This window comes from Phyllobates terribilis, unplaced genomic scaffold (assembly GCF_046119375.1).
Source record: "Phyllobates terribilis strain yellow unplaced genomic scaffold, ASM4611937v1 Scaffold_12__6_contigs__length_324123572, whole genome shotgun sequence".
Taxonomy (NCBI): domain Eukaryota; kingdom Metazoa; phylum Chordata; class Amphibia; order Anura; family Dendrobatidae; genus Phyllobates; species Phyllobates terribilis.
The window spans coordinates 91,142,741-91,157,103 of NW_027362772.1; the positions used below are offsets into that span (position 1 = coordinate 91,142,741).

Here is a 14,363-nt window from a genome sequence, read left to right on the forward strand (position 1 = left end):
ATGTCTTGCACTGAGGAGAGGCTTCCATCGGGCCACTCTGCCATAAAGGCCCAACTGGTGGAGGGCTGCAGTGATAGTTGACTTTGTGGAACTTTCTCCATCTCCCTACTGCATCTCTGGAGCTCAGCCACAGTGATCTTGGAGTTCTTCTTTACCTCTCTCACCAAGGCTCTTCTCCCACGATTGCTCAGTTTGGCTGGACGGCCAGGTCTAGGAAGACTTCTGGTGGTCCCAAACATCTTCTATTTAAGATTTATGGAGGCCACTGTGCTCTTAAGAACCTTGAGTAATGCAGAAATTCTTTTGTAACCTTGGCCAGATCTGTGCCTTGCCACAATTCTGTCTCTGAGCTCCTTGGGCAGTTCCTTTGAGCTCATGATTGTCATTTGGTCTGACATGCACTGTGAGCTGTGAGGTCTTATATAGACAGGTGTGTGCCTTTCCAAATCAAGTCCTATCAGTTTAATTAAACACAGCTGGACTCCAATGAAGGAGAAGAACCATCGCAAGGACGATCACAAGGAAATGGACAGCATGTGACTGAAATATGAGTGTCTGAGCAAAGGGTCTGAATACTTATGACCGTGTGATATTTCAGGTTTTCTTTTTTAATAACTTTGCAAAAATTTCTACATTATTGTTTTTTTTTCAGTCATTTTTATATTACCCTCCCATCATATAATACATGATTGTACAATATATATATATATATATATATATATATATATATATATATATATATATATATATATATATATATATATATATATATATATATATATATATATATATATATATATATACTCCTCACCCCAGCGGGTCAGCTTCTCGGCCAGGGAGGTATAGACCTGACTCATTAGAAGGATGAGGACTAAATTCACCATCGAGCTGCTGATATTCGCAATGTTCCCAGCCTGAAATACGAAAATCACCGTTAACAGACGTGAGAATCACCCTCATCAATGGGGCGACATAAAATGCCACTTATATTAATGGGGCAACATCTCATGTTACTTATATTAATGGGGCGACATACAATGCCACTTATATTAATGGGGCAACATCTCATGTTACTTATATTAATGGGGCAACATCTCATGTTACTTATATTAATGGGGCGACATCTCATGTTACTTATATTAATGGGGCGACATCTCATGTTACTTATATTAATGGGGCGACATACAATGCCACTTATATTAATGGGGCAACATCTCATGTTACTTATATTAATGGGGCGACATCTCATGTTACTTATATTAATGGGGCGACATCTCATGTTACTTATATTAATGGGGTGACATCTCGTTTTACTTATATTAATGGGGTGACATCTCGTTTTACTTATATTAATGGGGCGACATCTCGTTTTACTTATATTAATGGGATGGTACATACCATCCAGGTATCATCTACAGGAGAGGTTTGGATGGCAGTGTCCCCGTTGTGCCCCGGCCGTCCGTGTGTCCTACCTGTGTCATGAGGATGCTGTTTCCCGTGTGATACATCATCATGCTGATGATCCCTCGATACATGATGACCGACACCAAGAAGATCATGACCACACACAGCTGCGAAGACAAGAGCATTGTCCAGTGACTCCATAATGTATCCGAGTCCACCTTATCATTGTCCTGACCACAGGACTAGGAGAACAATCGCCCTCCATAACAATGACTGATGACCTATTTTAGTGGTGATGACGTCAGATCACCTATAACTTACAGTCAGGAAGGCTTCATGCCATATATTCTCACCATGATCACAATCACCATGGAACCAGTAAGGATCCTAGAGAGTCGATCCCTCTCTGGAAAATACGGTTCTTTGACTCCAGTAACCGGATTCTGCTCCATCTGCGGAGCCATTGCAGCAAACTCTGGTCGAGGACGTTCCTTGTGAAAGAATGAAGAGAGGACGTCATGAGCTCCAAGAAAAGACTGATCCATGGGCATCACCGTGCGAACCACCAGCATGCTAGCGGGCAGTTGTGTAAGCTTGCAATGATCGGTGACTGCTGCCCACCCATTAGAGGACCATTCATTATCACCTCATCCTCCTGGAAGTCCATACAATCCCAGTGATGAGCCAGCGTGGCGTTCTTCCTTTTCCAGTATTCCAAGAAGGTGACTGCCCAGAAGGACATGAAAATGCTGAAGAAGACGGTTCCAGGGTGGTCAAACAAGTACCCGACCTGAAGAGGGCACAGATATGTAATTCTGAAACTAAGGGGCTCATAATTGTTAGGGGTGATCGGCGACCACGTACCTTGGCCATGGGGCAGATCTCGGAGATGTACCAGTTCTTACAGGTGTCGCACAAAGGACACATCAGATACTTCTTCTCGCTCTGACATATTTCCTGCCTGCGGAACACAACGCGCAGCTTTCTATGACTCTTACCCTTGGTATCAACCATAGGGTCCAAGACTGGTATGTGCCCTCACACTCACGCAGCAGTGTTACTACCCATGGTCAGGACCCCAGAGATGAAGACGCACGTCCCCGTCACCGCAGCTGGAAGCAGCCAGGCCGTGTAGAACCCTGGAAAGTGAGAAGGACAATGGGAGATGATACCCAAAACCCTCATCATCACTGCAGATACACTCGATGAGTCGAATATGGAGTGAGTGATCGCCACCTCTGGATCTACCAGAATTCTGGATGATCCTCCGAGGAACAAAGAGGAGATCACCCCCCCAAATGATGTGTCTGGATCCGGTGTCGGTGCACGTGGCACCGTCCGGTCAGCACTTATTAGGATGTGAACTCTAGAATTGAGTGAATACATGAGATGTACCCAGCCAAGCGAAGTATATAGCCACCTTCTCCCCAAAATACTCCCGAATGTGGTCCAAGGGTTGATACTTGTACCACTGGGACCAACGGGACCAGTAATGGTAGAGGATCTGTCGTGGGTTCAGGATTTCTGGGGCCACCTCGTACTCCGGCAGCTCATATGGGCCCTGTAAGAAGAAGACAATGGATGTCATTATAAGCTCCAGTGGTCTTCGATCGCCCCTAGATCGGGACCTTCTTTGTTATTTCTTAGTTGCTATCCTCCTCGGAGAATGTGAGGGCGCTGCTCACCTCGTGAAGGGGAAACGCTGCGGTGTAAATCCCTTCCTTCACCATCCGCTCCACACCGACCTCCGCGTGTTTGCGCTTTCCGTAAAGAGTGCGAGAAAGGATCTCATAAAGCTGCGAGCGAACACAGGAGAAGATACGGGAGAGTCACCAGAAGATCCGACACCATCCGAAACAATGTCTGCACGGAGGAGAATCCACTCACAATCCGACTTCTCTGAGTGTTAGTGAAGTACGAGGCCGGACACTCACTGCCCAGGAACCTGACAAGCCAAAATGCAAGAGAGTCAGAGACTGCGAGAGACCGAGCAAAACGGGAAAAGTCAGAGGGTAGAGAGGATGGAGATGCTCAACGGGAGCAGGAAAGACCTAGAAACATAACGCAGGGTGAATAGAGCGCAGCTCTGAAGGATAATACAGGAGGGGACTCAGGATCAGTAATGTAATGTATGTACACAGTGACTGCACCAGCAGAATAGTGAGTGCAGCTCTGGAGTATAATACAGGATGTAACTCAGGATCAGTAATGTAATGTATGTACACAGTGACTGCACGAGCAGAATAGTGAGTGCAGCTCTGGAGTATAATACAGGAGGTAACTCAGGATCAGTAATGTAATGTATGTACACAGTGACTGCACGAGCAGAATAGTGAGTGCAGCTCTGGGGTATAATACAGGAGGTAACTCAGGATCAGTAATGTAATGTATGTACACAGTGACTGCACGAGCAGAATAGTGAGTGCAGCTCTGGAGTATAATACAGGAGGTAACTCAGGATCAGTAATGTAATGTATGTACACAGTGACTGCACGAGCAGAATAGTGAGTGCAGCTCTGGGGTATAATACAGGAGGTAACTCAGGATCAGTAATGTACTGTATGTACACAGTGACTGCACCAGCAGAATAGTGAGTGCAGCTCTGGAGTATAATACAGGAGGTAACTCAGGATCAGTAATGTAATGTATGTACACAGTGACTCCACCAGCAGAATAGTGAGTGCAGCTCTGGAGTATAATACAGGAGGTAACTCAGGATAAGTAATGTAATGTATGTACACAGTGACTGCACCAGCAGAATAGTGAGTGCAGCTCTGGAGGATAATACAGGAGGGGACTCAGGATCAGTAATGTAATGTATGTACACAGTGACTGCACCAGCAGAATAGTGAGTGCAGCTCTGGAGTATAATATAGGAGGTAACTCAGGATCAGTAATGTAATGTATGTACACAGTGACTGCACCAGCAGAATAGTGAGTGCAGCTCTGGAGTATAATACAGGATGTAACTCAGGATCAGTAATGTAATGTATGTACACAGTGACTGCACGAGCAGAATAGTGAGTGCAGCTCTGGAGTATAATACAGGAGGTAACTCAGGATCAGTAATGTAATGTATGTACACAGTGACTGCACGAGCAGAATAGTGAGTGCAGCTCTGGGGTATAATACAGGAGGTAACTCAGGATCAGTAATGTACTGTATGTACACAGTGACTGCACCAGCAGAATAGTGAGTGCAGCTCTGGAGTATAATACAGGAGGTAACTCAGGATCAGTAATGTAATGTATGTACACAGTGACTCCACCAGCAGAATAGTGAGTGCAGCTCTGGAGTATAATACAGGAGGTAACTCAGGATAAGTAATGTAATGTATGTACACAGTGACTGCACCAGCAGAATAGTGAGTGCAGCTCTGGAGGATAATACAGGAGGGGACTCAGGATCAGTAATGTAATGTATGTACACAGTGACTGCACCAGCAGAATAGTGAGTGCAGCTCTGGAGTATAATATAGGAGGTAACTCAGGATCAGTAATGTAATGCATGTACACAGTGACTGCACCAGCAGAATAGTGAGTGCAGCTCTGGAGTATAATACAGGATGTAACTCAGGATCAGTAATGTAATGTATGTACACAGTGACTGCACGAGCAGAATAGTGAGTGCAGCTCTGGAGTATAATACAGGAGGTAACTCAGGATCAGTAATGTAATGTATGTACACAGTGACTGCACGAGCAGAATAGTGAGTGCAGCTCTGGGGTATAATACAGGAGGTAACTCAGGATCAGTAATGTACTGTATGTACACAGTGACTGCACCAGCAGAATAGTGAGTGCAGCTCTGGAGTATAATACAGGAGGTAACTCAGGATCAGTAATGTAATGTATGTACACAGTGACTCCACCAGCAGAATAGTGAGTGCAGCTCTGGAGTATAATACAGGAGGTAACTCAGGATAAGTAATGTAATGTATGTACACAGTGACTGCACCAGCAGAATAGTGAGTGCAGCTCTGGAGTATAATACAGGAGGTAACTCAGGATTAGTAATGTAATGTATGTACACAGTGACTCCACCAGCAGAATAGTGAGTGCAGCTCTGGAGTATAATACAGGATGTAACTCAGGATCAGTAATGTAATGTATGTACACAGTGACTGCACCAGCAGAATAGTGAGTGCAGCTCTGGAGTATAATACAGGAGGTAACTCAGGATAAGTAATGTAATGTATGTACACAGTGACTGCACCAGCAGAATAGTGAGTGCAGCTCTGGAGTATAATACAGGAGGTAACTCAGGATCAGTAATGTACTGTATGTACACAGTGACTCCACCAGCAGAATAGTGAGTGCAGCTCTGGAGTATAGTACAGGATGTAACTCAGGATCAGTAATGTAATGCATATACACAGTGACTGCACCAGCAGAATAGTGAGTGCAGCTCTGGAGTATAATACAGGATATAACTCAGGATCAGTAATGTAATGTATGTACACAGTGACTGCACCAGCAGAATAGTGAGTGCAGCTCTGGGGTATAATACAGGAGGTTACTCAGGATCAGTAATGTAATGTATGTACACAGTGACTGCACCAGCAGAATAGTGAGTGCAGCTCTGTGGTATAATACAGGATGTAACTCAGGATCAGTAATGTAATGTATGTACACAGTGACTGCACCAGCAGAATAGTGAGTGCAGCTCTGTGGTATAATACAGGATGTAACTCAGGATCAGTAATGTAATGTATGTACACAGTGACTGCTCCAGCAGAATAGTGAGTGCAGCTCTGGAGTAGAATACAGGATGTAACTCAGGATCAGTAATGTAATGTATGTACACAGTGACTGCACCAGCAGAATAGTGAGTGCAGCTCTGGAGTATAATACAGGAGGTAACTCAGGATCAGTAATGTAATGTATGTACACAGTGACTGCACCAGCAGAATAGTGAGTGCAGCTCTGAAGTATAATACAGGATGTAACTCGGGATCAGTAATGTAATGTATGTACACAGTGACTGCACCAGCAGAATAGTGAGTGCAGCTCTGGAGTATAATACAGGATGTAACTCAGGATCAGTAATGTAATGTATGTACACAGTGACTGCACCAGCAGAATAGTGAGTGCAGCTCTGGAGTATAATACAGGATGTAACTCAGGATCAGTAATGTTATGTATGTACACAGTGACTGCACCAGCAGAATAGTGAGCGCAGCTCTGGAATATAATACATGATGTAACTCAGGATCAGTAATGTAATGTATGTACACAGTGACTGCACCAGCAGAATAGTGAGTTCAGCTCTGGGGTATAATACAGGAGGTAACTCAGGATCAGTAATGTAATGTATGTACACAGTGACTGCACCAGCAGAATAGTGAGTGCAGCTCTGGAGTATAATACAGGAGGTAACTCAGGATCAGTAATGTACTGTATGTACACAGTGACTCCACCAGCAGAATAGTGAGTGCAGCTCTGGAGTATAATACAGGAGGTAACTCAGGATCAGTAATGTAATGTATGTACACAGTGACTGCACCAGCAGAATAGTGAGTGCAGCTCTGGAGTATAATACAGGATGTAACTCAGGATCAGTAATGTTATGTATGTACACAGTGACTGCACCAGCAGAATAGTGAGCGCAGCTCTGGAATATAATACATGATGTAACTCAGGATCAGTAATGTAATGTATGTACACAGTGACTGCACCAGCAGAATAGTGAGTTCAGCTCTGGGGTATAATACAGGAGGTAACTCAGGATCAGTAATGTAATGTATGTACACAGTGACTGCACCAGCAGAATAGTGAGTGCAGCTCTGGAGTATAATACAGGATGTAACTCAGGATCAGTAATGTTATGTATGTACACAGTGACTGCACCAGCAGAATAGTGAGCGCAGCTCTGGAATATAATACATGATGTAACTCAGGATCAGTAATGTAATGTATGTACACAGTGACTGCACCAGCAGAATAGTGAGTTCAGCTCTGGGGTATAATACAGGAGGTAACTCAGGATCAGTAATGTAATGTATGTACACAGTGACTGCACCAGCAGAATAGTGAGTGCAGCTCTGGAGTATAATACAGGAGGTAACTCAGGATCAGTAATGTACTGTATGTACACAGTGACTCCACCAGCAGAATAGTGAGTGCAGCTCTGGAGTATAATACAGGAGGTAACTCAGGATCAGTAATGTAATGTATATACACAGTGACTGCACCAGCAGAATAGTGAGTGCAGCTCTGGAGTATAGTACAGGATGTAACTCAGGATCAGTAATGTAATGCATATACACAGTGACTGCACCAGCAGAATAGTGAGTGCAGCTCTGGAGTATAATACAGGATATAACTCAGGATCAGTAATGTAATGTATGTACACAGTGACTGCACCAGCAGAATAGTGAGTGCAGCTCTGGGGTATAATACAGGAGGTTACTCAGGATCAGTAATGTAATGTATGTACACAGTGACTGCACCAGCAGAATAGTGAGTGCAGCTCTGTGGTATAATACAGGATGTAACTCAGGATCAGTAATGTAATGTATGTACACAGTGACTGCACCAGCAGAATAGTGAGTGCAGCTCTGGAGTAGAATACAGGATGTAACTCAGGATCAGTAATGTAATGTATGTACACAGTAACTGCACCAGCAGAATAGTGAGTGCAGCTCTGGAGTATAATACAGGAGGTAACTCAGGATCAGTAATGTAATGTATGTACACAGTGACTGCACCAGCAGAATAGTGAGTGCAGCTCTGGAGTATAATACAGGAGGTAACTCAGGATCAGTAATGTAATGTATGTACACAGTGACTGCACCAGCAGAATAGTGAGTGCAGCTCTGAAGTATAATACAGGATGTAACTCGGGATCAGTAATGTAATGTATGTACACAGTGACTGCACCAGCAGAATAGTGAGAGCAGCTCTGGAGTATAATACAGGATGTAACTCAGGATCAGTAATGTAATGTATGTACACAGTGACTGCACCAGCAGAATAGTGAGTGCAGCTCTGGAGTATAATACAGGATGTAACTCAGGATCAGTAATGTTATGTATGTACACAGTGACTGCACCAGCAGAATAGTGAGCGCAGCTCTGGAATATAATACATGATGTAACTCAGGATCAGTAATGTAATGTATGTACACAGTGACTGCACCAGCAGAATAGTGAGTGCAGCTCTGGGGTATAATACAGGAGGTAACTCAGGATCAATAATGTAATGTATGTACACAGTGACTGCACCAGCAGAATAGTGAGTGCAGCTCTGGAGTATAATACAGGATGTAACTCAGGATCAGTAATGTAATGTATGTACACAGTGACTGCACCAGCAGAATAGTGAGTGCAGCTCTGGGGTATAATACAGGAGGTAACTCAGGATCAGTAATGTAATGTATGTACACAGTGACTGCACCAGCAGAATAGTGAGTGCAGCTCTGGAGTATAATACAGGAGGTAACTCAGGATCAGTAATGTAATGTATGTACACAGTGACTGCACCAGCAGAATAGTGAGTGCAGCTCTGAAGTATAATACAGGATGTAACTCGGGATCAGTAATGTAATGTATGTACACAGTGACTGCACCAGCAGAATAGTGAGTGCAGCTCTGGAGTATAATACAGGATGTAACTCAGGATCAGTAATGTAATGTATGTACACAGTGACTGCACCAGCAGAATAGTGAGTGCAGCTCTGGAGTATAATACAGGATGTAACTCAGGATCAGTAATGTTATGTATGTACACAGTGACTGCACCAGCAGAATAGTGAGCGCAGCTCTGGAATATAATACATGATGTAACTCAGGATCAGTAATGTAATGTATGTACACAGTGACTGCACCAGCAGAATAGTGAGTGCAGCTCTGGGGTATAATACAGGAGGTAACTCAGGATCAATAATGTAATGTATGTACACAGTGACTGCACCAGCAGAATAGTGAGTGCAGCTCTGGAGTATAATACAGGATGTAACTCAGGATCAGTAATGTAATGTATGTACACAGTGACTGCACCAGCAGAATAGTGAGTGCAGCTCTGGGGTATAATACAGGAGGTAACTCAGGATCAGTAATGTACTGTATGTACACAGTGACTGCACCAGCAGAATAGTGAGTGCAGCTCTGGAGTATAATACATTACATTACTGATCCTGAGTTACACCCTGTATTATCCTCCAGAGCTGCACTCACTATTCTGCTGGTGCAGTCACTGTGTACATACATTACATTACTGATCCTGAGTTACATCCTGTATTATACCCCAGAGCTGCAATCACTATTCTGCTGGTGCAGTCACTGTGTACATACATTACATTACTGATCCTGAGTTACCTCTTGTATGTACACAGTGACTGCACCAGCAGAATAGTGAGTGCAGCTCTGGAGTATAATACAGGATGTAACTCAGGATCAGTAATGTAATGAATGTACACAGTGACGGCACCAGCAGAATAGTGAGTGCAGCTCTGGAGTATAATACAGGATGTAACTCAGGATCAGTAATGTAATGTATGTACACAGTGACTGCACCAGCAGAATAGTGAGTGCAGCTCTGGAGTATAATACAAGAGGTAACTCAGGATCAGTAATGTAATGTATGTACACAGTGACTGCACCAGCAGAATAGTGAGTGCAGCTCTGGGGTATAATACAGGATGTAACTCAGGATCAGTAATGTAATGTATGTACACAGTGACTGCACCAGCAGAATAGTGAGTGCAGCTCTGGAGTATAATACAGGATGTAACTCAGGATCAGTAATGTAATGTATGTACACAGTGACTGCACCAGCAGAATAGTGAGTGCAGCTCTGGAGGATAATACAGGGTGTAACTCAGGATCAGTAATGTAATGTATGTACACAGTGACTGCACCAGCAGAATAGTGAGTGCAGCTCTGGAGTATAATACAGGATGTAACTCAGGATCAGTAATGTACTGTATGTACACAGTGACTCCACCAGCAGAATAGTGAGTGCAGCTCTGGAGTATAGTACAGGATGTAACTCAGGATCAGTAATGTAATGTATATACACAGTGACTGCACCAGCAGAATAGTGAGTGCAGCTCTGGAGTATAATACAGGATGTAACTCAGGATCAGTAATGTAATGTATATACACAGTGACTGCACCAGCAGAATAGTGAGTGCAGCTCTGGAGTATAATACAGGAGGTAACTCAGGATCAGTAATGTAATGTATGTACACAGTGACTGCACCAGCAGAATAGTGAGTGCAGCTCTGCAGTATAATACCGTATGTAACACAGGATCAGTAATGTAATGTATGTACACAGTGACTGCACCAGCAGAATAGTGAGTGCAGCTCTGGAGTATAATACAGGATGTAACTCAGGATCAGTAATGTAATGTATGTACACAGTGACTGCACCAGCAGAATAGTGAGTGCAGCTCTGGGGTATAATACAGGAGGTAACTCAGGATCAGTAATGTACTGTATGTACACAGTGACTCCACCAGCAGAATAGTGAGTGCAGCTCTGGGGTATAATACAGGAGGTAACTCAGGATCAGTAATGTACTGTATGTACACAGTGACTCCACCAGCAGAATAGTGAGTGCAGCTCTGGAGTATAGTACAGGATGTAACTCAGGATCAGTAATGTAATGTATATACACAGTGACTGCACCAGCAGAATAGTGAGTGCAGCTCTGGAGTATAATACAGGATGTAACTCAGGATCAGTAATGTAATGTATATACACAGTGACTGCACCAGCAGAATAGTGAGTGCAGCTCTGGAGTATAATACAGGAGGTAACTCAGGATCAGTAATGTAATGTATGTACACAGTGACTGCACCAGCAGAATAGTGAGTGCAGCTCTGCAGTATAATACCGTATGTAACACAGGATCAGTAATGTAATGTATGTACACAGTGACTGCACCAGCAGAATAGTGAGTGCAGCTCTGGAGTATAATACAAGAGGTAACTCAGGATAAGTAATGTAATGTATGTACACAGTGACTGCACCAGCAGAATAGTGAGTGCAGCTCTGCGGTATAATACAGGATGTAACTCAGGATCAGTAATGTAATGTATGTACACAGTGACTGCACGAGCAGAATAGTGAGTGCAGCTCTGGAGTATAATACAGGATGTAACTCAGGATCAGTAATGTAATGTATGTACACAGTGACTGCACCAGCAGAATAGTGAGTGCAGCTCTGGAGTATAATACAAGAGGTAACTCAGGATAAATAATGTAATGTATGTACACAGTGACTGCACCAGCAGAATAGTGAGTGTAGCTCTGCGGTATAATACAGGATGTAACTCAGGATCAGTAATGTAATGTATGTGCACAGTGACTGCACCAGCAGAATAGTGAGTGCAGCTCTGGAGTATAATACAGGATGTAACTCAGGATCAGTAATGTAATGTATGTACACAGTGACTGCACCAGCAGAATAGTGAGTGCAGCTCTGGGGTATAATACAGTACATTACTGATCCTGAGTTACCTCCTGTATTATACCCCAGAGCTGCACTCACTATTCTGCTGGTGCAGTCACTGTGTACATACAGGAGGTAACTCAGGATCAGTAATGTAATGTATGTGCACAGTGACTGCACCAGCAGAATAGTGAGTGCAGCTCTGGAGTATAATACAGGAGGTAACTCAGGATCAGTAATGTAATGTATGTACACAGTGACTGCACGAGCAGAATAGTGAGTGCAGCTCTGGAGTATAATACAGGAGGTAACTCAGGATCAGTAATGTACAGTATGTACACAGTGACTCCACCAGCAGAATAGTGAGTGCAGCTCTGGAGTATAATACAGGAGGTAACTCAGGATAAGTAATGTAATGTATGTACACAGTGACTGCACCAGCAGAATAGTGAGTGCAGCTCTGGGGTATAATACAGGAGGTAACTCAGGATCAGTAATGTACTGTATGTACACAGTGACTCCACCAGCAGAATAGTGAGTGCAGCTCTGGAGTATAATACAGGAGGTAACTCAGGATCAGTAATGTAATGTATATACACAGTGACTGCACCAGCAGAATAGTGAGTGCAGCTCTGGAGTATAATACAGGATGTAACTCAGGATCAGTAATGTAATGCATATACACAGTGACTGCACCAGCAGAATAGTGAGTGCAGCTCTGGGGTATAATACAGGATGTAACTCAGGATCAGTAATGTAATGTATGTACACAGTGACTGCACCAGCAGAATAGTGAGTGCAGCTCTGGGGTATAATACAGGAGGTAACTCAGGATCAGTAATGTAATGTATGTACACAGTGACTGCACCAGCAGAATAGTGAGTGCAGCTCTGGAGTATAATACAGGATGTAACTCAGGATCAGTAATGTAATGTATGTACACAGTGACTGCACCAGCAGAATAGTGAGTGCAGCTCTGGGGTATAATACAGGAGGTAACTCAGGATCAGTAATGTAATGTATGTACACAGTGACTGCACAAGCAGAATAGTGAGTGCAGCTCTGGAGTATAATACAGGAGGTAACTCAGGATCAGTAATGTAATGTATGTACACAGTGACTGCACCAGCAGAATAGTGAGTGCAGCTCTGGAGTATAATACAGGATGTAACTCAGGATCAGTAATGTAATGTATGTACACAGTGACTGCACCAGCAGAATAGTGAGTGCAGCTCTGGAGTATAATACAGGATGTAACTCAGGATCAGTAATGTAATGTATGTACACAGTGACTGCACCAGCAGAATAGTGAGTGCAGCTCTGGGGTATAATACAGGAGGTAACTCAGGATCAGTAATGTAATGTATGTACACAGTGACTGCACCAGCAGAATAGTGAGTGCAGATCTGGAGTATAATACAGGAGGTAACTCAGGATCAGTAATGTAATGTATGTACACAGTGACTGCACAAGCAGAATAGTGAGTGCAGCTCTGGAGTATAATACAGGAGGTAACACAGGATCAGTAATGTAATGTATGTACACAGTGACTGCACCAGCAGAATAGTGAGTGCAGCTCTGGGGTATAATACAGTACATTACTGATCCTGAGTTACCTCCTGTATTATACCCCAGAGCTGCACTCACTATTCTGCTGGTGCAGTCACTGTGTACATACAGGAGGTAACTCAGGATCAGTAATGTACTGTATGTACACAGTGACTGCACCAGCAGAATAGTGAGTGCAGCTCTGGAGTATAATACAGGATGTAACTCAGGATCAGTAATGTAATGTATGTACACAGTGACTGCACCAGCAGAATAGTGAGTGCAGCTCTGGAGTATAATACAAGAGGTAACTCAGGATAAGTAATGTAATGTATGTACACAGTGACTGCACCAGCAGAATAGTGAGTGCAGCTCTGCGGTATAATACAGGATGTAACTCAGGATCAGTAATGTAATGTATGTACACAGTGACTGCACGAGCAGAATAGTGAGTGCAGCTCTGGAGTATAATACAGGATGTAACTCAGGATCAGTAATGTAATGTATGTACACAGTGACTGCACCAGCAGAATAGTGAGTGCAGCTCTGGAGTATAATACAAGAGGTAACTCAGGATAAGTAATGTAATGTATGTACACAGTGACTGCACCAGCAGAATAGTGAGTGTAGCTCTGCGGTATAATACAGGATGTAACTCAGGATCAGTAATGTAATGTATGTGCACAGTGACTGCACCAGCAGAATAGTGAGTGCAGCTCTGGAGTATAATACAGGATGTAACTCAGGATCAGTAATGTAATGTATGTACACAGTGACTGCACCAGCAGAATAGTGAGTGCAGCTCTGGGGTATAATACAGTACATTACTGATCCTGAGTTACCTCCTGTATTATACCCCAGAGCTGCACTCACTATTCTGCTGGTGCAGTCACTGTGTACATACAGGAGGTAACTCAGGATCAGTAATGTACTGTATGTACACAGTGACTGCACCAGCAGAATAGTGAGTGCAGCTCTGGAGTATAATACAGGAGGTAACTCAGGATCAGTAA

The 14,363-nt window shown here is 43.5% G+C and overlaps 1 protein-coding gene across 3 annotated transcripts in view; it reads right to left on the reverse strand.

The window, feature by feature from the left end:
- Positions 1 to 14,363, reverse strand: part of ANO7 (anoctamin 7) — a 110,296-nt gene that overhangs the window by 44,747 nt on the left and 51,186 nt on the right. For all 3 annotated transcript variants that reach the window (XM_073656135.1, XM_073656134.1, XM_073656136.1), the window contains 9 exons: positions 3,292 to 3,349; positions 3,090 to 3,200; positions 2,800 to 2,965; positions 2,453 to 2,543; positions 2,269 to 2,365; positions 2,051 to 2,194; positions 1,758 to 1,895; positions 1,473 to 1,571; positions 812 to 914 (listed from right to left, as the gene is read on the reverse strand). In XM_073656135.1, coding sequence (XP_073512236.1) covers positions 812 to 914; positions 1,473 to 1,571; positions 1,758 to 1,895; positions 2,051 to 2,194; positions 2,269 to 2,365; positions 2,453 to 2,543; positions 2,800 to 2,965; positions 3,090 to 3,200; positions 3,292 to 3,349 — 1,007 coding nt within the window. The remainder of the gene's footprint in view (positions 1 to 811; positions 915 to 1,472; positions 1,572 to 1,757; positions 1,896 to 2,050; positions 2,195 to 2,268; positions 2,366 to 2,452; positions 2,544 to 2,799; positions 2,966 to 3,089; positions 3,201 to 3,291; positions 3,350 to 14,363) is intronic.